Here is a 26,403-nt window from a genome sequence, read left to right as displayed (position 1 = left end):
CAGTTTGTTGCAGCCTTGGTGGTTTGGGCAGAGGAATGCATCTTTAGGGGGGGGAGGCACTGGTCCTCCCCGTGGTTGAGGGCCTCCATAAGAGGCTTGGGGTGGGGCGGACTCATGGCACATGCCAGGGAGGCCTCTGCTTCTGCCTCAATAAAGGGCTGCGGCCCAATTTATTTCCAAGATATGTCCTGTGGTTATTCACCAGATGGAACCTCTGCATATCTGGGTGCAATTCTGTTTTCTTACAGTCATTATATCATTATGGCACCTTATGAACACAATTGGATTCTGTAGACAGCATAGTTTATTTTAAGGTGACTGCAATATTAAGAGTGCAATAATGTTAAATTACAGAGTGGCTTTATGTGCACCTAGCTATGGACTGTCATTCACAATAATGAGTTGCACATTACAGTGGAGAGGCAGGTATTTCCTTGCATAAAATTCAGTCCATGGACAGCACACCCAATAGAGGTCATACGCTAGACCCAGTAATCTAAGTGGACTGTCAGGAGTCCAAAATGCAAAATACCTTTCATGTTCATACTGCAAGAAGTACTGAAATAGCTCATTCATTCCCCAGAATTTGAGCTGTTCACATGGAACTTTACAATGGTCTATAATAATATAATGGCCTCTCAGTACTGCCACTAAAGAACCTTATGGTTTTCTGATCTGACAGCAGCCAGTCTAGTTGGTCTTTTTGTCAATTCTTCATTCTTCCCTTTTATTTATTTATTTCCCACCCATCATCAGACTCCCTGGGTGGGGTACAATCATAAAAGCACAATAAAAATACATTAATATAAAAAACCATCCTAAAAACTGCATTAATACACCATCTCCATCTCCCATCCCAATCCCCCCCTCCTAAAAATACATAACCACTCAGTTCACATAGAGCCCATCCCAACAAATTTGAGTTGGCTGGAGCTAAAACTAGGAGATTGCTGGTACTAGTCCCAAAAACAACAAGGGAATCAATATAAGGAGAGGAGGCAGGAAACAGAGGAGGCACCACCTAGAAGACATCAGCCATATGCCTGGGTACAGAGGATGGTCTTAGCCAGGTGCCTAAACTCTTTCAGAGTCAGTGCCTGGCAGACCTCAGCAGGAGAGTGTTCCAAATCTCCTGGGGGCACCACAGAGAAAACTCCCCAGGCCGTCCTCAACCCACCCCCCTTGGAAGGCAATGGAGTTGCCAGGAAGGTCTGTATGGGAGAAGATGTTTCTTCGGGTATGAAAGGCCCAGGCATTTTGCATTTGTACACAGTTTCTTTGTTCTTTTTCCTTTTTTCCTTCATGCATATTTTGGCTGATCAAGTATTTGTTATAGATTTAGAACTTCTAACATTGTGTAAACTGACACAATTGATGTTCTGTATAGCTTTTCATGAAATATAAAGCCAATAAATGTAAATAAATGTAAATAAAAGCTAGCATAGCATAATCGTTAGAGTGTTGTACTAGTATCTGGGATACCCAGGTTCAAATCCTCATTCTACCATGGAAGCTTGCCGGGAGTCATCTGGCCAGCCTCACATACCTCACAAGATTGTTGTGTGGATAAAAGGGTGGAGGGGAAAATGTTTTAAGTCACTTTAAGTCTCAATTGAGGAGAAAAATGGGATATGAAGTAAATAAATAAATATAATTAAATAATTTTGATCTTATTTATGAACACTGGACTCAATTCATAAACTCCATCTCACATACTGAGGTATAATCCATATGCCCTTTTCATTTTTGAAAATGCAGTTCTCCTATTTACCTTTGCAGCATTTAGTTTAGTCAGTTTATTGCAGGAAAAAAACATCACTTGCAGTGTAATCCAAAGAAGAATTTAATTCTTCAATGGACTTTGGAAGCGTGCAACTCTATAAATAGGTATGAAGATTTACTTTGAAATTTCAAATTCAAAATCAGTAGCATGAAAAAGATGAGCGTTTGTGATTGTAAGAGGTGTGTAGAACATGTTCTCCTCTTTGTAATACTTCCGCTGCTGATTTTGTTACTACCACTACTATTATATCATAGCATGAATTCAGTGTTATTCATGTGGTAGATGCTCTACAGAATCCAGAAATTAAAACATTCTCTATCCAAAAGGCTGCAGATGGCATGAGTGGCATCTGATGTTACATTTAGAAAAACCCAAGTTTATTTGCTTCATTTATATCCCCCCTTTCTCCCCAATGAGATCCCAGAGTGTCTCACGCTGTTTGCTTTCATCCATTTTATCCACACAAACTTCCTGTGAGGTAGGTTAGGCTGAAAGTTTGTGATTGGCCCAAGATTGCCCACCAACCTTCCATGACAGAAAAGAGAGTCAAATTTGGGTCTTCCAGATCTGTGCAAGGTGTCAGTCTATGATCTGCTAGTCACAGCCTTTGATGGCTGGAACCCAAGAATGAGCCCATACTGCAAGCTGACGCATGGGGAAAACACTATGCCAAACAAATGTGCAGGCTTGTGATATCTGACACCATATGGTAGTATGTGTGTGTGTATAAAACACATCTCAGAACACCACTAGTATAAGGAATCTGCTCCTCTCCTCCAAATCCCCAGTTGGGGAGAGACACAACTGGCCTGTTCTCCTAGTCCCAGTGATGAGGGGCCCAGCTTGCCCTCCTAAGCCATGTTATGCTCACTCTGTTCCTCAGTGCTCCAAACCTTTTAAAACAGAGAGGGGAAACAGGAAACTGAAGGAGAGTGCAAGGGAAGGAAGTAAGATCTGTTCTATGAACTCCTTCTGTTCATGACTTGTGGGTTCTGCTTGCTCATAGTCAAATGCCATCAATTGGTCTCTTGCACTGAGCCTATGAGTTGTACCATGTGTGAGAAAACATTGCAGGCATGTTCTACGCTCTGCAAAAACAAGTGCATATGACTTAAACTATGCGTTGAAGTTTGAGATGGCGCCCATGAGTGTGGTCTCCCATACATTAATTTTACCAAAATATGGCATCTGCACAAGAGTTTTTTAAATGAGGGGTAAAGCTCATTGCTTTGCATGATGAAAGTTCCAGATTTCATCTTCCAATTACTACAGCAGAGTTCATGTCAGTCGGAATAGACTATACAGGGTTAAATGGGCCAGTGGTTTAAGTAACACAGTACATATAGCTTCTTTAATTTATATCACTTGCAGAGGAATTTGTCTTACAATTCAAAGAGGAATTATGCAAAATAAGGTTTAACTATAGCTATAAACAAAAAAAGTACAATCTCTTTTGAGCAGTTGGATTTAATAGAAACCATGCAGAAGTATTTACAAAAAGTATCTTCTTTGCACAAAGGCCTAACAGTTGAACTTTGTGTGAGAACAATCTATGGAGAAGAAATAGCAGGAGGGAGATTTTAAGGAAACTTCACAAAACACTCTTTAAAACAGATTGTTTTTCTCTTCTTTATTTTTAAAAGGCATTTGCATGGAAACAAGATCTCCCTTTATAAAGAGTTCATCAGCTCATACTACTTACATCCACCTGGAGTCATAATCCTACCTTTGTGATATAATAATTTCCATATCAATCTATTGTGAGGATTGTGATTACTATAACTGAGAATGAAGCAGCATGAAAAGCTTTTTTTAAGTATACTATTTTAATGCAAATATATTTCACAAGAAAAATGTAAATGATGTAGATAGACTTTTTCAAAGTAGAAAGTTTTTCAAGAGCTTCATGATGTTCCCACAAGTCAAACAGCAACCATAACCAAACATCTCAAATCCAGTTTTATTTACTGGCTTTCCACTATAGCCCTGGAATGATGCCCAAAACGTCTGTGGCATAAAACTGGATCCTAGCTGTCTAACCCTCAAAGACCACACCTTTAATGTTTTCCTAAAGAAAACAAATACTGCAAACAAAATAATAATCAATCCTGAAGTCTCATTTGAAACTGTTGCTCAAGTAATTTCATGGCTCACTGAAATGATTTTTTTTTCTTAACAAAACCCCTTGGTTTAGTATGAATGCATATGAAGAAGAATATTGTTCCTGTAAGACATTTGGTCTTCTCTTTTTATGCAATTGTTTTGTTGAGGAAGTGCTTTTATGAATTTCAGCTTATTCAGGCATTACAACTAAGGAGAGGGGATTAGCATCCAAAAGTCTTCAGACGGTATTGTTGATCCTGTCAAAACATTCTTGTGCAATTGTGAGTGAATTGGTTTTTGTTTTGAGAGGAATGTCTGGGAAGCTACCATGACTCAACATGAGAATCTGAAATATGCACATATTTGTGTTGTTGTAGATTTATAGACATTCCCCTCAAACAACAATTAAAAAGGGGAAAAAAGACACGTGTGGGATCACCAGGCTCTCTCTCTCTCTCCCTCTCTCTCTCTCTCTCTCTCTCTCTCTCTCTAGATAGATAGATAGATAGATAGATAGATAGATAGATAGATAGATAGATAGATAGATAGATAGATAGATAGATAGATAGATATTCACTTTTTACAGTGAAATCACATGTAGATGAGCTGCAAGTAGAGGAAATCTCTGTGGGAAACCTTCATTAAATGGCGGAGACAGGAGAATCCCTGCAGCAGCACACAAAATGGGTAGGATACAACTATGAAACTGACAAGAGCTCCATTGGCCAGCAGTCAGAATGTTTGCCTATTTTATTTCATAAGGACCCTATGTTCTAGCTAAGCAAGGGAAAGTCTATGAGTGTGATTATTCTAGATTCAGTCCAGATTGCATAGAATTTTGGTGACAAAGATTGTACAATGGAACTTGCTTTTGAGATTTTAAAATATTCACTGTAATCTATTCCTAACGAAGTTGCAAGTGCTCTTCTGAAGTTAACTTCATATTGATATAAAACTTTCCAGATAATAACTTTGTCAAGGTGACAACATTATCAATATCTTAATCTTATTCATAATAATATTCAAAAATCTACTTATTTATTCATTTTACATCTCTGTATTTCTCAAGCTACCAGACTATGGTCATTCACCCTGTCACCTTTCTTTATTAATTTCCTTTCCTGCTATATAAATAGTGTTGCACTTTGACATTTATTAGATAAGCAATAATCATAAAATGTGTATTTGCACATTTTTTGAAATGGAGTATTTACAATAGTACTGTAACCTCTTTCAGGTTATTGTTACCCTGGAGACAACTAACATTTTCACATTCAGCTATGTATTTTCACAAAGAGCTCAAAAATAAAATTATCATGACCTGAGAAAAAAATCCAGAAAATGAGTCCACTCCAACTAAATTATTTGGGGCAATAATGAAGGACTTTCTGACACAATTTTGCTAAGTCTAGAGCTGAAAGAAGGTGGGGGTGGAAGAGATAAGGGAGAAATAGTATATGAACTCAGCATATGAATTTCATAGAATTACTCAACGGGATCCTGCATTTTATACTGAAGCAGATCTCGTTAACACTTCTTTGCAAGGTAGTTGATATAGTAAATAAAAGACTCCTAAAAGAATAACGATTATTCTATCAATAAATAAATCTGGTCTCAAATGAGAATACAGGCAAGACTACCATTGAACTAGACCATCTATATGTAACATAAGATATGGCAACCACATGGCAGGAGTGTACAGTGAGCCTTGAAGGCAAACATGATATGCTGTTGTCACTGTGCTAGGGTATCTCCCACCTCCCCTATATCCAGAGGAAGGAATGTTCCCTAATTCTTCTGATATTTGCTTCTGATCTTCTCACTGGTTAGCTTTACTATAAATAACTTGGAGGTTTATTTAGTTGTCCCACCCCATACCTCACTATAGTATACCTCACTAAAGTAAATGTATAACTGAACCAACTTAAGAAATTGAGGTGTCCCTCCACCCCTTTCTCTCTGCTGTGTTCCATCTCAGAAATTATCACACTATTTTCCTTAGGTCCATCACAGCTGTAATAGACAATCATGCCAGCTATTGCATGCATTGTCTTTCTCTTTTTCAAATGTAGCTTCAATTCACAATAATTTATAACAAGGAATATATGCAAGGAATCTTGATGCTTTCTGTGACAAATTAGCTAACTGCAAATTACAAAACAAAACTCAAATGTCCTCATCATAATGTAATTTTTTAAAATAACATTTATGATCTTCAGCCATTCAGAGCAGCTCATGGTGAATATCAGAATCTCATCATGTATTGTTTAGTTATTTCTTGATTGAATGAAACTTTGATTGGATAATTTAAGGGAAATTGTGTAATCAGCAGACCAAAAAATAATGAACAATTCATTATTTATTTGATTTGCAGATAAGAAATTCAAAGAGATTGCAAAAAAGTCTTGAAAAAGATTGTGGAACTGCATTTTAGGAGAAATGTACAAATACCAACTTGGAGGGTTTAGATCTAACTGGATACCTGTTTTGGGAAGGCTTCTAGAGAAACAGAATATAAATGCATTGAACAAATAAGTAACTGGAAGTAACTAGCGATGTACATTCAGTTTTGGAGAATAAGCATGTCAGATTGTAAATGATAGGAAAATGATATTTGTGTACCGCCATCACTGAAAATAAAAGCAGTAATAGTTTTAATCAACAGTAAGGAATAAAACGAAATAATAAGAAAAAATATCCATGTGAATGATAGGATCTATTTATGTATTTCATTTACACATCACTGTTCATCCAAGAGAGCTGCTTACTTATGCTTACAAATGGTTCCCAATTAGGGTTTAGAATGTAGGGTTAGGATTCACCCTCTTTCCCTTCCTTCACACCCTTTCTCTCTGTTATTCCATCATTTGCACATCCATTCACACATCCCCACACAGATCCATGATTGCACACAGATCCTTAAGCACCCTTGTCAGTTCTTAAGTCCTTAGGGTGTCAGGTTGGGAAGGTTAGGAGAACTTCCCCTTCCCTTCCCTTCCTTCCATTCACCTTCTCTTTCTATTTAATTCCATCATTTTGCACATCAATTTCAAAATATCACTACACAGATCCATTCTTCCCTTTTGGGCTCATTTTTTGGATTAGGAGGGTTAAGGGGCTTCTCTTCTCTTCCCGTCCTTCCTTCATCCTTTCTCTCTGCTCTTCCTGTCCTCCTCTCTGCTGTGTTGTTGTTCACAGACACATACAAGATCCCCTAGATCCATCCAGATCCTCCCTGCTTCCCTTTTAAGGTTCTGTTTTTGTGGTTGCCTTGAGGCCTCCTGCCCTCTCTTGTGGGATTTTTTTCCATCCCTGGAGAGATGGCCCGGAGGGAGGTTAGGGTTTGGGGTGCAGAGGTAGGGAGGATGAGGGTTGGTACTAGTGCTACTTACACAGCCAAGGGCTGTTTCACTGCAACAATAGAACTAATATCATGTGACTTCCAGATTGTGAACAAAATGGACTGGAGAGAATGAGAATGATTCCTCACTGAAAAAATAGATGCAGATAGAACCAGGTTTGAGAAAAGAATCGGCACCTTTTCATCCTGGTTTCATGCTCCCCACAAGCATGTGCTCTCAAAGCGATCCTGAGGCAGCAGCAACACAGGATTCCCCACTCTGAAGCCATCGAATGCACGTTCGCTGCAGGGGGCTATCCTGATTGGCTGCTGCTGTTTACTGATGATGATGGGCGGGGAATTTTTTAATTGTTTCCCTGTCAGATCCATGTCTGTCGCGAGCAGACAAAACAGTCAAGAAATGAGGAGGCAGGAAACGGCTGATCTTCTACAGCAATTAGTCCCCTTTTATATAACATTTACACTTGGCTAGATGTTATTGCCACCTATCCAGGAAGTTGTTTGAGAAACAATATTGTGTGTTAATGGCTTGATTGCTTTGGGAAAGATTTCATTTTTAAAAAAGAAATACACCCATGGTATTCAGAGATCACTGCAAGAGCTCAGCACTATGTGCATTTCCCTTCACCTCTTGCTTCTTCTTACAGATAAGTCTATTATATAGAGTCAGTCATGTAGAATAAATAGGAGGCAAAAGTAGGATTTATTTATCCAGAGCCCCATATATATACACAGGAACATCAAATTAAAACTGCAGGGAGCTTGTACATTTTTTACTCCCAAAACGCACTCCAGACTGAAATGGAGTGGCAGGAAAAGAGGTGGAGACGACCAGCAGCCCCTACAGGAACTCGTCTGGCGCAGGGCAAACGAGGACTGTTGGTGGCCCCCTCAGGGGTTTGCCAGGCACCAGAGAGCACCAATGACTCCCACAGGGACTGGATGGAAATGAGAGTGCCGAACATGGCACCGGCAGCCAACGGCCACCACAGGGGCTCACCCGGTGCACCCCGTGCCCGGATGCCTCCAGCTGGCAAAACCCCACTGCCTCCAGGGGCTTGGAGGATGGCAAGGGCTGGGAGGCCTCTACTGGTGGAACCCGCCCCCTGTTCGGGGTCGAGGCGGAGCCCACCACGCCAGACACATCAGAGGAGTGCGTGAAATTTTTTTTAAAGGGCTGTGTGTGCACAGCCCGCCCACTCAATCCTGATTGGGTGGAAGGCTCCACGTCACTTGCAAGGGCTGGAGATTGAAACACCCGATACTCCCCACTGCTCCCGTCTGATCCGGAGTCAACACATTATTTCCCCAAAGGTCTACTTTCTTCCAGGTTCTGAAATAACATGTGCTGAGGGGGGGGGGGCGCCAGAACCTGGATGAAAGCGTCTTCAGCAATCAGGCAGTGGGGAGTTCTGCCTGAAACCGTGTTGTTTGTTGTGAGTAGCACGTGTTTAATTTTCAGTGGGGAATCGACCTGAGCATCTTGGGAGGAATCAGGGAAGATGTGCAATGGGAGTCCACTTTCCTTGTTCTCTTTTCCCTTTCCCCCTTTATGTAACTTTGCTGATATTTAGTTGTGTGATTCTGTTCTATCATTCAAAAATATTAAAACACAACTGAGAAGACAAAAACACAAAATACTATTGCACCACTTTGGGTTTATAATGTCCAATGTGCAGTTCTTTAGCACATCGCACAATATGTATTTGTTTGCACAAACTGACAAACAGAAATATAGCAAATAGAATTTGATGAAGAACATTTTCTTGATCACTTTTAATGAATGGAAACACCTGAACACATTGCTGCCTTGAATAATTATAGGGAAAGTTATCTTAAATAAATGTATGCTTATATATAATTTGTTAAAACCTTGGAAATCAAATTTCATATATTTATGTGTATATTTTCACTCAAGAAAGTTTTCAACATCAAATGAATGTTAGTTGATAAAAATTGTTGTCTCACTGTCAAAGCCTGTTGGATGGGTTTTTAAGTTAAATCATTTTTCCACTGCTTTTTATGATAAACAGGGAACAATCAGCATTAGCAGTGTGTCTTAGACAGTATGTCAGTGCTGCAGAAAAAATAGGTTGCAATCGTTGGACTGGAGATCAAAAACTGTTAGACATACAAAAAATTATAAATATATGAATGGAGTTTCCTGCAATCATCTAGGTTTTTTACATAAATAAAATAATTTATCTTACAATTATTCCCTCTCCTACCCCTCCCCATACTAGGCAACTGCTGAGGTAGGTGGGGCTGAGAGTGGTTTGAGGTAACCATGACTACCGCAAGATCACTCAGCAGGTTTTATGTGGAGAGTGGGGAAACAAATCCAGTTCACCAGATAAGGGAAATCAAACCCAGTTCTCCAGATTAGAGTCTACTGCTCTGAACACTGTGAGAGACAGGCTCCTTCTGCACAGCACGGGGGAGTGGGTTGCAGGTGGGATAAAGTAACCCACTCTCCTGTTTTCCCATGCTTCCATGCAAGCAGCGACCAGAACCCATGACTGGAGCCTGCAGAAAATGCGGTTTGCTGTTGTGCCTTCACATGCAGGTGCCTTTTTTTGTTCTTTACCTCCCACGCTGGATAGCTCCCACTCTCACTCCATGCTGCTGCAGCCCTGTGTGGCTATGTAGCTGCAAGGCGGAGACCTTTAAAAAACAGGAAGCTCGGCAGAGTAAAGCACTTCCCGGGACAGCCATTTGTTTGCGAGCGGTTGCAACCCGCATTACAACCAAAGAACTGCAGATAGTGTGATTCTCAAATAACCTGTGATTCTCAAATAACCTGCTCAGTTTAGGAGCACGAGCCATGTGAAGTTCACCCCAGGAACAGGTTTTTTCCTGTCCCCAGCCTGGGTTTATTGGCCCGTGTGGAAGGGGCCACAGACAGACAGGCTCTCAATATAATCATCATTACGATAGAAGGTAGTGATGAAGGAGGACAGTCTCTTCTCTTTTTCATTGGAGAGAATGAAAGAGTTGCCCATTTTGAGTCACAGAATAACTATTTTTTTCCTTTGCCACATTCACTCAATGCCTGTCAGCTACAATTAGCATTTTAATTGTACTGCACAGTGCTGACAACACAGTTAGCAGCTGCTGGTCTTTCTATGCATTTGTGACCTCATTGCTGTTTTGCCTACCCTCATGGGCTTCTCAGGCCCATCTTAATTAGAAACAAATCAACAAAAATCTGAATAGTTCAATTAAAATAGATTACAATTATACTGTAAAACAGAATTTCTAAGATTTTAGTGGATCCAGTTCAAGGAAGGTTTATTTAAAAATTCATTATTTCTGTTCATTTATTTCCTATTACTAATACTCAAAAAAACTAGGAATTTACAACTGAGTGGCTACTTTACTTACTATGAAAAAAAATTAGCCCCCCCGCCCAAGCCACCCCCACCTCCCTGTAGTTATCCCCTGCCCTCTCCAGGCACTGGGGAAGGAAGAAGCCGGCCTGCAGGGAGGTGGGGGAGCAGGGTGCTGTGGTGGGCAGCTCAGGAGCCAGCCTGCCATCATGGTGCCCGTTTGAGATACCCCCACCCCTGAGCCCCACCCCTAAGGACCTGAAGAGGAAAGGAGGTGGCTCGGATGGGCACTACAGCAGCAGGCCTGCTCCTGGCAGCAGGTTGAGTATGTCTTTAGGTGCCTCCCTTGTGCCCACCCAGCTCTTCTGAGCTGGGTGGGCGCAGGGGAGGAGGGGTGTGGGGTGTGATTTTGTGCCCCCAAAATTGTGTCCAGGATCATTTGACACACACCCCCATCCCTGTACCCATGGGCAGTATGCCCCTGGCTGCCAGCCCTTGAGCTGGCCCTGTGCTCCTGTGCTGGCTGCTGTCTTAATTCCTCCCACCTCCCAGGGCATTGGGCCACTCCATTGCAGCCATGTTTCAGGCTCCTGCAACACTCCTTGCTGTAGCCATGGGCATAATAATGCCTCCCTGCTGATTTCAAATATCATTATTAACACTAATTTTTCATAGTTGAGGGATTATTTTTTGAACATCATTTATTTATCAGATGTGAGGTAAAGAATGTCCAGGTAAGTCCACTGTTTGTGGCAGTCTACAGACCATGGCCATTTATCCACTTGTGATTTTCTTTGCATTGTGCTTAAGTTCCCTTTGAGTCTGATTATTGGTTATGCACACATTTTCCTCTTCAGAACTCACTGTACTCTCAGATCAGAAAATCTCCACGGTTTCCAAAACCTGTTAAAGAGCAACCTTTTCTCTTGGCAGGGAAAGAGAAGATCATTGCGCATTAAGCTTTCGGGGGGGGGGGGTTCTTCTTCATTTCTGCCTTTTCCCACCTACACAACAGCAGTTTTTCCCACTCTTTGGGCCACCATTTCAAAATGACCAGAAGGGTTTTTTAATGCTGAAAGCCTATCCCTAGTGCTGTAGACCCTTGAAATTGATATGAAATGTACATAATTTAGCAAAGTAATGCAAAGTTGGCATTAAATGTGGGTGGTGGTGGTGGGGGGGGGGGGTTAAGGCATCAGGCAACCTTCCCAAATGGAGGTTGCAGAGACAAGACAAGGAAATAGCAAGTGGGCAAAATGGCAAATCAACTCAGCTAGGGACACTTCACAGGGGAGAATCCCTGTGTAAACAAAAAACCTTAGGAAAAACCCACTGCAAAGCAAATAGCCATGGGGTAAGTAATGCATGCATAAATGGCCAATATCACTTAAAAGCTTTCCTGGATCATTTTTCCTTTACAGATACTAGTGGAACAGATTTACCCTAATACATTACATTGGCTAAGGCAGGTTGTGTAACATCCCAAGTAGTTTTCTGTTTAAAGACAAAAAGCTATAAAGTGGTATGTATGGACATAGTTTACTATTGTAACGGTTACATTGTCTTTAGTAGGGCATCAATTTTATAACTCCTCAATGACTGTTCACTAGTTTACAAGTATTAGACAACAGGTTAAAAATTATTTACTCAGTATTCCGGTTGGTTTGGATGGGGTTTTTTTCCTCCTTCCCTTTCCAAACATTCCTTTCACAGTTTTAACAGTCAGATTTGTTGCTGTGATTGATGAATGTTATTCTTTGTTTTATTGCTAAAGGAAGCTGAGGGGCTATTTTGGTGCTAATTTATTTTACATAATAATAGGTTTCGAATGCTTTATTCTTAAGAAGCACTTGGTTGCAGTATGAGTTTCTTACATAAATATCCTAGGCTGATTTTGCATGGGCCAAAAACAGCAGTGTGGAAATGGTGTGGAAATGGTGTGAAAGGGTTTAAAACGGTGTAAAAGGGTTTATACTGTTTTCACACCATTTTCACACCGCTGTTTTTGGCCCATGCGGAATCAGCCCTACATTGAGAAATCAAATCTATTTAGCTTTCCCAGGATACGGCTCAAGAGGACTGTTGATTGCTTTTGGTATGTATCTTGGTGGAGATGAAGGACAGAACTGCAGAAGATTAGTGCATATTACTAGCAGGAAATGCAATGAAATGGCATAACAAGTCCACGAAGGTAAATTCTTATATGTTGTAGGAAGTCATTAATTCAACATTAATTCAACATTGTAGGAAGTCATTAATTCAAAATTATTTACTCAGTATTCCGGTTGGTTTGGATGGGGTTTTTTTTCCTCCTTCCCTTTCCATTGTACATCAATAACAAATTATGAATTTGATCCTGAATTTGAAAAGATAACTATTCTTGGTTTTATGAAGGAGGTCAGACTAGCCCAATGTGTCCATCTTAAAATTCTAAAAAGAATGAAGGGGGATAGCAGAATATTTCACTCATCTATAAATATAAAAAGCTAACAGTGACTTTGTTAGTCACGCCCTAACGCCGAAACAGCTGGACGGATTGCCCCCAAATTTTCACATGACGTTCCTCCCTGTTCTGGGCAGGTACTCGGACCTTCAAATCACTGAAATTCCATACCTGAGCCAGGTAAAACCTCTTTTTCCTGGCGTACCAGGCCATGAAGCTGTTTGTGTTTAACTGTCCCCCTTAGAATGTTCGTGCAGCATGTCTGTGGCCTGAGGTTTTGGTATGAGGGCTTAGAATGTTTGTGCAGATGGGCAGAGATGAGCAGTGAAAACAGTAAATAGGTAATACTGTTAGGTAATATGAGTGGAAGTGAAACACATACACACTTTGCCGTGTGAGACGTCAGGTGGGGTTCCCCCCCTCACACGCAGGTAACTTTCATTCTCTGTGCCTCACCCACTGCTACCACACAATACACATCCAGCTCATCCTCACACATCTCACTCTGCCCTCCCTCACATCCAAGCACCACTTACCCACTTCCTCACCCATATTCACCACAGCTCTTTTACTAGGGTTGGAGATTCGGACAGTCTAAATCCGAATTTTTACCGAATCTGCACTGATTCGGACGGATTCGGACGAGCAGGAACCGAATCTGAGCTGTCCGAATCCTAACAGATCCGAATCCATGGGATTCGGATCACCAGCCGAATTGCATTTTTATTTTTTTGGGTTTTTTTCACGTTTCGGCCTGCAGGGGGCGCATTTTTAAACATATCAGCACCAAAATTTCAGGGTATCATCAGGAGACTGTCCTGATGATACCCTCCAAGTTTGGTGCAGTTTGGTTTAGGGGGTCCAAAGTTATGGATCCCCAAAAGGGGTGTCCCTATCTCCCATTCTTTCCAATGGGAACTAAGGAGATGAGGGCTACCCTTTTGAGGGTCCATAACTTTGGCCCCCCTGAACCAAACTGCACCAAACTTGGAGGGTATCATCAGGACAGTCTCCTGATGATACACTGAAATATTGGTACCGATACATCTACAAATGCACCCCCTGCAGGCACCCCCAGAAATTTGCACAAGATTCTTTGTTCTGCAGTGACTTAGCTGCATTGCTGTCAATAGGAAATTTCTGATAGAGGGCTGTGGAGTGCACATTTTTCATGGTAAACCCACAAAACATTCAGGGTATCTTCAGGAGAGTCTCTGGATGACACCATCCAGGTTTGGGGAACTTTACTTCAGGGGGCAGTGGGAGATGGACCCTACCCTTTTTGGGTCCCATAGAATTAAACCCCCTGAAGCAAAATTCCCCAAACCTGGATGGTGTCATCTAGAGACTCTCCTGAAGATACCCTGAAAGTTTTGTGACCATACCTTCAGAAATGTGCACCTCACAGCCCTCTACCAGAAATTCCCCATTGACAGCAATACAGCTAAGTCACTGCAGAACAAAGAATCTTGGGCAAATTTCTGGGGGTGCCTGCAGGGGATGCATTTTGAGATGTATCGGCACCAAATTATCAGGGTATCATCAGGTGACTGTCCCGATGTTGCCCACCAAGTTTGGTGCAGTTTGGTTCAGGTATGGACCCTCAAAAGGGGTGCAACTATCCCCCATTGTTTCCAGTGGTAGCTGATAGGGGCTACACCTTTGAGAGTCCATAACTTTGGCTCCCCTGAACCAAACTGCACCAAACTTTGGGGGTATCATCAGGACAGTCTCCTGATGATACCCTGAAAGTCTGGTGTCACTAGCTTTAAAAATGCTGGTTTGCGTGTTTCACCACTCACTCACTCCAGCAGGCTTCATGTGCAGGAGCAGTGAAACATGAAAACCGGAATTTTTAAAGCTAGTGGCACCAAATTTCAGGGTATCACCAGGAGACTGTCCTGATGACACCCCCCAAGTTTGGTGAGGTTTGGTTCAGGGGAGGCAAAGTTATGGACCCTCAAAGGGGGGCCTCTATCCCCCATTGTTTCCAATGAGAGCTAAGGAGATGGTGGCTACCATTTTGAGGGTCCATAACTTTGGCCCCCCTAAACCAAACTGCACCAAGCTTGGGGGTGTCATCAGGACAGTCTCCTGATGATACCCTGATATTTTGGTGCTGATATGTCTAAAAATGCGCCCCTGCAGGCACCCCCAAAAATTTGCCCAAGATTCTTTTTTCTGCAGTGACTTCTGCATTGCTGTCAATGGGGAATTTCTGGTGGAGGGCTGTGGGGTGCACATTTATCAAGGTACAGTCACAAAATGTTCAGGGTATCTTCAGGAGAGTCTTTGGATGACACCATCCAGGTTTGAGGAACTTTGCTCATGGGGGCAGTGGGAGATGGACCCTACCCATAACATTGAACCCCTTGAAGCAACGGTCACCAAACCTGGGTGGTGTCATGAAGAGACTCTCCTGAAGACACCCTGAAAGTTTTGTGGGTTTACCATGAGAAATGTGCACTCCACAGCCCTCCCACAGAAATTTCCCATTGGCTGCAATGGAGCCAGCCAGCCACTACAGAGCACAGAATCTGGGGAAATTTTTTGGGTGACTATGAGGGGTGCAGTTTTAGAGCTACTGTCACCAGAATTTCAGGGTATCATACAAGTACTGTCCCTATGATACTCCCCAGGTTTGGTGAAGTTTGGTTCAGGGGGTCCAAAGTTATGGACCTTCAAAAGTGTAGCCCCCATTTCCTGTTAGCTTCCATTGGAAACAATGGGGGATGGGGCACCCCTTTTGAGGGTCAATAACTTTGCCCCCCCTGAACCAAACTGCACCAAACTTGGGGAGAATCATCAGGACAGTCTCCAGATGATATCCTGAAAGTTTAGTGCTGCTAGCTATAAAAGTGCACCCCCTGCAGGCCAAAACGTGTAAAAACACCAAAAATTCAAAAAAATAATAAAACGGACCCGAATTTTTCGGATTTACCCGAATTTTCGGGCATATCCGAATCGGCTATGATTTGGATTCGGGCATACAAATCATTTTATGCCCCAAAATACCCAAATCCGAATTTTACCGAATTTTTTTAGTATTGACCAACCCTAAAAGCGAGCTGGAGTTTGCCTGTTTCTTCTAAGAAAATCCACCGGGTGGAGGTGAACCAACACTACTGGCTCTGCTTCTTTTGCACATAGCCCTTTAAGAACCCAGAGAGTTGGCCTCGATCTGAGCGCCTCACCACCCTGCCTCTGCTGCCTGACTGGGATAGCCTCCTTGCCCCAGTTCTGCCTTACCCAAGCCAGGACTGTGCGTGTCAACCAGCCTTGTGGACAGCGGGATTCGCACTCAGGACAGTTCCATTGTGGAATGGAAAGGGTTACCTTATACTAAAAAAAAGACACCACCATATAACAATGTGAATTGAAAAGGGAAAGAGGGATTCCATTTGACCACCCCAAAAGGCTATGCTGCGGATCGTTGGACCTGCATGGGCATCTGTGTGGGCTGCGGACTGTGATGAGAAGGACAATTGCCACAGCAATGCGTGGCCGGGCCCTGCTAGTTTATATATATATAATCCTGTTTCTTGCTGGGGGCATTTTTTTCCTGCTAAAATGTACAACAATATTCAATGAAATTTGTAAGAAATTTGATAACGTATATACTTGTGTATAAGTAGACCTGCATATAAGTCGAGACACCTAATTTTACCACAGAAAACTGGGAAAACTTATTGACTCGCGTGTAAGTCGAGGGTGGGAAATGCAGCAGCTACTGGTAAATTTCAAAAATAAAAATAGATACCAATAAAATTACATTAATTGGGGCATCAGTAGGTTAAATGTTTTTGAATATTTATTTCAAAGAAAAACAGTAAACTAGCTATGTAAGTGGAAAAGAGGGTCAACAAAAACAATATGGTCTCAACAATAACTTTAAAAGTACAAAAACCTTAGCTCAACCAGCAACCAAGCTAAAACACAAGAGTTAAAATCTTTCAAAACTGGATTTTTGGTCAGGGGAAGAATGTTTTTGTTAGCAGCACCAACATTTCAGAATATCTTTAGGAGACCCTCCTGATGATACCACCCAGGTTTGGTAAAGTTTGGTTCAGGGGGTCCAAAGTTATGGACCCCAAAACTGTAGCCCCATCTACTATTAGCTCCCATTGGAAACAATGGGGGATGGGGCACCCCCTTTGGGGGTCCATAACTTTGGACCCCATAACCAAACTTTACCAAACTTGGATGGTATCATCAGGGGAGTCTCTTGAAAAATCCCTGAAATTTTGGTGCCACTAGCCTAAAATCTGTGCCCTCTGGCAGCCAACAAAGTAAAAATCCTAAAATATTTTTAAAAATACACCTCACTCACATATAAATTGAGGCGGGCTTTTTCAGCACAAAAATGTGCTGAAAAATTTGACATATGCGAGTATATATGGTACTTCCCTTGAGTTAGTGAAAGTTAGTTATCTGTGTTCTGCTTCATACTCAACAGCCTATGGTTTATTTGGATCTTTACACTTAGTACTTATGTTTTGTATTTAATGCTTATGTTTTGAGGTTGCAACATTTACTCTAATATGGGAGGATCACACATCTTGAAAAATTCTGAGGAAACAGAAAAGAATTTTTGATAAGATAACTGGTGGGGGTTAGTTGCTTGTTATTTTGCCTAAGGTCCTATCAGTTTCACCTGAAGTAAAAATTCTAATCCAGCATCATTGCTGCAGAAGGGCATCTGGAGATTTGGAGTGAAGTATCAACAGTCGGCTAATGACATTCTTCCCATCCTTCCCTAGGTGGGGTACTGAATGTTTGCAACAGGTGCTTGGACAGTAATGGACTGGGTGTGAGTTGCAATAGCTGGAACTCAAGTCAGACAAGACTGGAGTGTTGTTGGCAGTGATGCAGTTGACTATGCTGACTATGTTCTAGCTGAGGTTGCATTCACAGAGCTAGGGAGTACTGTTCAGCCTAGTTGAAGTGCTATCCCTTGCTTATACTGCTTTTCGTTAACTTCCACTGGTACCGTAAAGTGCATTGCTTTTCTCATCAAGAAAAAGTTATGTTGCCACAGTTATCTGGCTTTTGAAATAACTAGTGGACTTTTGATGATACAATGTGTTATACATGAGTTTTTCTGTAAGCAGCATATGGAAACCTAAATTGATACAGAGTATGATGACTTGACTATTAACTAGAGAAAAACCCATCTAATGTGATTAAAGACTTTCTAGGTAGGAAAGGCCTTTAAGCATTATTGATATATGTTTATTCTAGTTAATAACCTTGTATCCAGGCATAATTCAAAATGTTAATTGAATGACTGGTTACCAGGGCCAAGGCCTGTTCTGTGGTGTTGTCTCAACTCTGAAGGGCCAGTACTATTACTTGGGGGAGTGCCAGATGAATCAGAAAAAGTCTTCACCTGATAGAGGGAGACAATCTCCTTGAGGAGGGAATTCCAAAGTTTTGGTGACATGGCAAAGAAGTCCTTTCTTGGGGTTGCAACCCATCTAGCTTCAGATGGCTGGGGCAACCAAAGCAGGGCCTTCAAAGAGGACTGCAGTGTATGATTATGTTCATATAGGAGAATATGGTCCTTGAGGTATTTTTGTAAAGGGCTTCGAAGGTCAATATCAGCACCTTAAATTGTGCCCAAAAATGAATTGGTAGCCAATGTAGACAGCACAATAATGGAGCGTCATTGTCCTCATCACCCACTCCAGTCAACACTGGCCACAGCAATCTGCATCAACTATAGTTTCTGAACAGTCTTCAAAGGGCAGCCACAGAGATGTCACATTACAGTAATCTAATCTCAATGATACCAGGGCATACACTACTGTGGCAAGATCTTTCCCACCTGGGAAGATCAGCAGCTAGTTCACCAACCAACCCTTTGGGGGAGAGCGGTATACAAATTGAATAATACAATACAATACACTGCTGCCACCTGTTTATCCAACAGGAGCCCCAAGTCTAGGACCACTCCCAAGCCATGAGCCTGTTCATTTTGGAGGAGTGCAACCCCATCCAAAACTGTAAAATTTTATAATTTAATCTGCTGTTTTATTGGGTTATTCCTGGTTCAGTGCTGGCATATTACTTATTCATTGCATCACTAACTGAAGTTTCACTTTATACATATGATGAAGTGAGCACCAGTTCACAGTTACACTTCATGAAGCCTCAAGATACTTTAAAGATTGTTGCTGTGTTTGTTCAGAAACAGACCAATGGAAGGAGGGGGTGTAATTATTAGAATTGACAAAATTATATATAAGTGGATTAAATGACTGAATTTCACTAAACTCAGCTACCATATGTTTTAATTGTTGGCATAAAGTTTCGAATACTCATTTCCCCCTATACTCAGTTCCCCAGACTCAATCTGAATTCAAGTTACTATTTAAAGTAGCTGCAACCTAATTCAATCTATGTGGAAAGCAGTCCCAGAGAATGCATTAGTCTGCAATAATAAAATCAGGGGCTGACTTACACTCAAAATTGGCTTCTTTGGGATGAATGCTTTAAATTAGAAGGCTGATCCACTAACACTAAAATCCTAAGCACAGTCATAGCTTTCTCACTCCATTGACTTCAACGGACTAGGAAAGGTGCCCACCCCCCACCCCACAGTTTAGGACTGCACTGTCAAGAATTCCTGCACTACTAAATTTCAAAGTAATTACCAAGATTCGAACAGTTTATCAATTCAGATACTTTGAGCTGCTCAAATAAGTAACCTTGAAAAAAGCCGTATGCATGTTACTTTCATTCTGAACTTTTAAATTTAATTAAAAATTCCCTCAAGTAGCAAAAAAAAAAAAAGCTTCTGAGGTGCTGTGTGGTTCCCGGGCTGTACGGTCGTGTTCTAGCAGCATTCCCTCCTGACGTTTCGCCTGCATCTGTGGCTGGCATCAGATCCTCTGAAGATGCCAGCCACAGTTGCAGGCAAAACGTCAGGAGGGAATGCTGCTAAAACACGGCCATACAGCCCGGAAACCACACAGCACCCCAGCAATTCCGGCCGTGAAAGCCTTCGACAATACAAAAAAGCTTCTGTTTCCATGTGTTCTATTATCTGAATCTGATAATGTCACGGAATTTCTTGTTGGTATTAGGTAAATAATCCCACCATTTAACCCAATATTTTGAATTGCTTCTTTTCCTCCATGTCATTTGGATCAATGAGGAACATTGTGTTGCACCTGCTGTCCCATCCCCCAGTGTTTGCCTATTCAAACAAACATGCACAAACTTAACATACTATTTTATGCTATGTGAAAAAAATGAAGATATCACACAGCAAATCAATCCATCAAGCACATTGATCTCTTCTGACAGGCAGTACACTTCACGGTCTAGGCACAGAAAGTTCTTTGCCAACACTTATTACCTGAGATCATTTAACTGGAGTCTATGGAGACTGGACCCAGCATGCAAAGTATGCCCCCTATCAAGGACCTATGCCCCAGTATAGTACTGATAGTAAATGATGCAGGGCTCTTTAATTCTGCAGTCTTTACAAAGCAAGAGATTTGGTCTCTTATAATTCTTAAAGCAAATCCTCTTATGTGAGGCATATTCTTGCATTCATATTTAATTAATAACTGCAGTGACTTGGAGCACAGTCGCTTGGTTTGGTGAATAAAAAGTGAAAAGAATATTATCTGAGTCTTTTCTTTATATGAATAAAAAGGACAGTAATAAGCTTGGGGAAGAAAAATGGAATAACCCACAATGGAAAAGTCTGGTGTGACATTTCATTGTCCAATTTTAAAGTTGGCTTTTAAAAACCTACCTGTTTCCCTTTCTCACTGTACTGGATAAAATGTTATTTGTACACATTCATGATCAGGATATATTAAAAATATTCATGAGGTATTCTTATTTTTAGAATAACTATTTACTGGTGTACAGGATGAAATCTCATTCTTTGCAGACCTTGGTTATGCAAAACTCTCCTGGACTCCAAAAGTATATTAATTGCTTAAGCCTTTTAGGATCGTGTAATCATGTCAAACACTGGATTTATTTCAAAACATTATTTGGTGTGGGACACAGTACATAATTTTTAAGCTTGAGCTGAGCAAGCAGTTAGTGTCCTGCATCTGTGGATCCCTGGGGAGCATCAGAACTTTGACATTCTGACTGGAATTTATATAATGAGGAAAAATATCTGTGGACTTCTATTAGCTTTCACTAATACTTCAGTGTTAAAAGATTATTTCCAACCTGATCCACTAATTAAAGGTTTGGTCTTAGAGTCAAGAGACCTCCAGTAAAGCCCCACTTGTGGAATAAACGTGCAGCCTGAGAAAGCCACTACCTCCTACAGCGTAATTTCTTAACAGAATTACACCCTTCTGTCCAGTGGTGGGATTCAGCAGGTTTGCACCACTTGGGCAGAACCGGTTGTTAAAATGGTGCTTATAAACAACCAGTTGTTAAAAATTTTGAATCCCACCACTGCTTCTGTCTCTTGGCGGCAATGAGCTTACAAGGCCTAGCTCTGTCAACGACAACTTTGTCAGCCTCAGTAATGGAAGTAACAGTACCTTATACGTTACAAGACCACATGCAATAAATACTGCTGAAAGCCCTAGATGTGATGCTGATCATAAGATCACCATGGAAAACAGCACCCAGATATCCAGTTCCCCCTGCTCTTCCCTTAAAAGGAAAGTAGATGACATCATTAAATCCTCCAATACCCTACACTGATCTATTGTCAAACAAGAAACCCAAACCTGAAATAAATTTACTAAACAACTGGAAAACCAACACAATCTGAGCTTTCAAACATTCTTCACTAAGGCAAAGAATGAGTTCAGAAACAACACAATAGGCTATTGGAAAACATGAACATTTGGCTCCTGCGAAAATCATTTTGTACACAAACCCTAAACTTCATAACAACATGAACATTTACATCTTAACACCAGTGGTTTTGAGACAGATATATATGATTTCACCAAACTCTTATCCTATAGCCTCTTCCTCTAAGCAAGCGTCACTAAGGTTATGTGACACAGGCTATTTTTAGAGGTGTAGGATGATTGAGCCTCACTAACAAGTATGAATTCCAGCTGCTGTGTAGAAGCAGCTTCTGCCTTGAAACCAGCCCTGCAGGAAAACTACTATTCCCTAAAAGCTTACAGATCACACTTGTAGTCTAAATCAGGTATAAGATATAGATTTTACAGTACCTTCTGCAGTAATCTCAGTCATAATGGCGACAATAGGAAACACTCTGGTAAAAAGGTCAAGTTCTATTGACAGCTGTGAGGAGATATCAGGCTCGGCGTTGACTCTGGCTGGAGATGCCAAATTAAAAGGTGGGAAGTCTTTTGCTGTTCTTACTTTCTTGGGGGGGTCTTTTTCTCCTTCTTTTCTGTGTCTTTTGAGCTATCTTGTCTTTAAAGCCCAGCCCTCCCCAACTCCCAAGAAACTAACCCTTCTCTCAAGGCAATGCTCTCAGCTCAGGCTGAAGTATCAGCTTCTAACAAAAATAGCCAGGGCTCTCAACAAATCTCTAGCAGGGATTTTTTGGCATCCTAGGAACCACATGTGGGGAATCAAAAAAAATAAAAAAGTAAAAGGTCCAGGGTTCTTAAGTAAGAGGCACCAAAGCAGGTAAGGGAAGCAACAGCAGAAAGGACCTGGAAAGAACAATTAAAGCTCCTCCATCTTTTAAAAATATAATTACAAAGTCTAATTAGGAAAATATGAAATAGGACTTGATGGTAATTTTATCAACCACAGCTCAAATGTATTCTTAACACATTTAATGCTTAACACATTCTTTCCAGGCCTTATTTGGGCTGGGAAGGGTGCTGTGGAAGTCAGCCAGAATGACTTTCAAAGAGGAGCGAACTTAACTTAGGTGAATTCACCCCCGTTCATTTTCCACCGACTGTGAAAGTATATCATCTTTTTTCATCATTTTTCCCTTAGGTACTCGAAGACCACTGGAGTCCACATCTGTTCTAGCATCCTGTTCTTAAATCTGTGAATGTAAAATGCTAGCATATTGGTTAGAAAAAAACATGGATATTTTCATGTATTTTAATGATGTAATTATGCTAACACAGTCCAGAAAAAAATGTTACATTCACTTTGAATCTCCAATACATTGATAGGATTTTATACTTGCAGAACTGGTAGATGCTTCTCATAGATAGTATATAATGGCTGCATAGTTCATTAAAATGCTAATGGAGATTAATTTTGGTGTGTTGGTCAAATCTAAAGGACAGAGATGTATGGTTACCATCTAAAGTCCCTGAAAAAAATGACACCTTGTGGCAGAGAGTATCTGTGCCAGATTCTTCACAATATCAGCCAATTTTCACCTTTAGAGATACTTTATCAATATTATGCGTTCCCCACCTCCCTCCTACAATTCATATTGGGGAGGCATGGAGGCATACAATGTGATGGAGCAATGGCAGAAAGGAAAAAAGTTCTTGTAGTCAGAATTCTTGTCCACAAACTGTGGGTGAATTGGAGAAAAATGAAAAATTCTTAATCTTTGCCCATAAATCCGGAGGAGACAAGTGATGCAGACACAAGTTGTGTCAGTTCATAAAAGCTGGTTGCATCTTGCCAAGTTGCTGTGGCAAGATAAGGAGCTTGTGTGATTCGACTGAAGCCCCCTGCCCGCATTGCCACCTACTGGTGTTCACTGATCTAAGCAGAAATTCTCCTTCCTTCCTCAGTCACCCACAGGAACAATGAGATGGGAGTAGAATCACTTGCAAATGCTTTTGGCTGGGCAGTATTGCCCAGGTGGGGAAGCCATTTTGGACCGAATCTCTGTAGCAGCAGGCTGTATCTGTTTCTAACCTTTTTTCTACCTCTCCTTGTCTGACTATCCTAACAGTAGTTGCAGGTATTATACTGCCCTAAAGCAAAAATCTAAAACTAGACATATGTTTTGCTTTTTACTGGATGGTCTTAATAGAAAATAAAATATGGCTTTTGATTTGGAAAGTTAGCCTACCAGTGGCTCTGCTTCTTTCCTTGAGAGAGCTCCTTTTTTTTTCTGAGTGGAATCAGACACCCACCTGCCCCCCCCCCATGTATCGTAAGTAATAACTGCCTCGGGGCAACCAGGCAGAAGCCCAACTATCCCTTTGAGGCCTATGTACAGATGTTGCAACCAAAACATGCTTTTAACTCTTCCACAGCTAAAAACACATAGCAGCCTGCTGAGACGGAACACTGTTTGTCTACCTGTCCTAGTAGGAAAAGATAGAGGCTAGATTTGAGGCCTGGAAGATATCACAATGCCACACCCTGCTGTATTGCCAATAGGGATGTGCATTCAGGTGGGTAAATGGAACCTGGAAAATATACCTACAAAAATATTGTATTGATATTTTTCAGGTATATTCAGCATCCCAAAAATATCTGGAAACGTTGGGGGGGATAACAAAAAAAAAATCCTGGAAATATTCTGCATTAACCAGGAAGACTGGGAGCCAGTGTTTGTAGTCCCCCGGGACTCCTTTTTTTCTTTGCCCTTCCCTTTTTCTTCATTTGTTTTTTTCTTTTGTTTTAAGTCTCCCAGGTTTCTATCATCTTACAGGTTTGTTCCACCTATTTCAAGTCTGTTTCAATAGTTTCAATTTTTTTTCTTTTTTTGCCAGAATTACTTTGTGCCCCTTCTCTCCCCTTCCCATTTTGTTCTCCTGCTGTGATTCTCCATTTTGACATTGCCTCTGTTGGTCTTGAACATCCAATATTGGCACTGGATTCTACTGGGAATCTGTACATCATCACCGGTTCTGTTAGGCTTTCACAGCCCCACCCCTCTCCGTTTTCCTTGCCGAGCTTCTTTGTTTTGACTTTGGTCCTATTGAACTTCCACTTTGCATTTGGTCTTGCTGGATCTTGCAAAAGTGCCTCTACCCCACCTTTATGTTTCCACCACAAGCAGTCAATTTCTTTTAACATTAGGAGCTTGTGGGAAAGGACCTGCTGTTCTTTGCAGGAGGGGGAGACAGGCACTGGGCTTTCTTTGATGGATTGCTGCTAAGATAACATACATTTGTTAGATCCTTCCAAAATCAGAGCATATGGGCTGGGATCCTTTGCCTTACTCTCAAGCCTCCACTGCTCTCACACCCACTGTGCCAAATTTCTTTCCCTTGTTATCTGTACTTTCTTGTTGGCCTGCTTCTCTCCAAACCTTCTCTCCTGTCTAGGCAAATCTACCACAAGGTGCTCTTTGATGTGTCTGCCTTCCCCATATGCCTCTTCCTTGTGTTTCTGTTCTTCAAGCTACATGATTGCAGTGAGGCTTTGTGTTACTTTTTGGGACCTTGTCCATCTCCACTATCTGATTGACCTCAATGTTAAACATGAGTGCTTTTCATTGGCTAAAAGGAGGGGCATGAGTGTCTTTGTGTAATATTACAGTTGCCCGAGTTTTGTTCACACTTGAATGGAAAACTGTAAAGATACAGGCCTTAGAAAAGGGAAAGGGAATCTTCCATTGAAATCATTTGGAAATAATACTGTGCAAGATAGAATTCAGAAAACAATGCAAACAATAATGAAAGAACCAATAATGAAACAAAATTGCATCAAAGTAACTCCAACAATCCCTTTTTGTAATTAATATCAAAAATTGGGATAGGGCGGGATAAAATATGACGAACAAAAACAAACAAATGAAATAATGAAACAAACTGTAACTGAGTTCCCTTTTTTGAAGCAGACACACCGGAAAGACATGGCCAATCCAACTACAGTGTTCCCAAAGTCACTTAGTAGAGACATCCATAATAAGACACCCAACAGCCATCCTGCTTAAGAGTTTGGATCAGTGTAGGATGTAGTCTTTTACCTGAAAAGAGGAATGCAAATGCTGGGATAGCAACAAGAAGACACACAGTTTCATCCTCAGCAAGGGCAATGTTTCGCTGGGGAAGGGAACCCATATGGCAAAAGGAAGACATTGGTTTGTTTCCAATAAGAGGGATGTTGGCCAGAAGACAACTCACCTTTTGCCCAAGAACAGTCTGTTACATGTATCTTGCTTTCTGAATGTGATGTACACACCATAAAACTATGATTCACTCTGACTTTGCTTATTAAGATATTTGAACCAGGTATAACAACTATCTGAAAAATTATTCTTGACATTCCTAATCTATTCCAGTAATGAAGGAGGATTTTCTACTGAATGAAGTGGCTCAGCTTCTTGTGTGTGTTCTATAACTTGGTCAAAAATAATGTATTTTGTGTTTAAGTAATTTTACTTTATGGTGTGTATTTTTAACTGTTTGGACCACAGAGGAAGGCGTATTGGCTGAAATGCAATTTGTTTTTTATGTCCCTCCCATGGCTGCTTGTAAGTTAATTTTAAATTTGTCTCAATTTATGCAGCCTGTAAACCTTAAGCATT

General features: G+C 41.1%; 1 protein-coding gene across 50 annotated transcripts in view; it reads right to left on the bottom strand.

Annotated features, from left to right (window-relative positions):
- TRDN (triadin) overlaps positions 1-22,474 on the bottom strand; it is a 294,546-nt gene extending 272,072 nt beyond the window's left edge. For all 50 annotated transcript variants that reach the window (XM_048491475.1, XM_048491557.1, XM_048491551.1 and 47 more), the window contains exon 1: positions 22,196-22,474. In XM_048491475.1, the coding sequence (XP_048347432.1) occupies positions 22,196-22,217 (22 nt within the window). In that variant the 5' untranslated portion in view covers positions 22,218-22,474. The remainder of the gene's footprint in view (positions 1-22,195) is intronic.
- Positions 22,475-26,403: the final 3,929 nt, after the last annotated feature.

This window comes from Sphaerodactylus townsendi, linkage group LG01 (genome assembly GCF_021028975.2).
Source record: "Sphaerodactylus townsendi isolate TG3544 linkage group LG01, MPM_Stown_v2.3, whole genome shotgun sequence".
Classification (NCBI taxonomy): Eukaryota; Metazoa; Chordata; class Lepidosauria; order Squamata; family Sphaerodactylidae; genus Sphaerodactylus; species Sphaerodactylus townsendi.
Note: the sequence above shows the minus strand (reverse complement) of the source record. Positions and strands in the feature narration are given on the sequence as shown.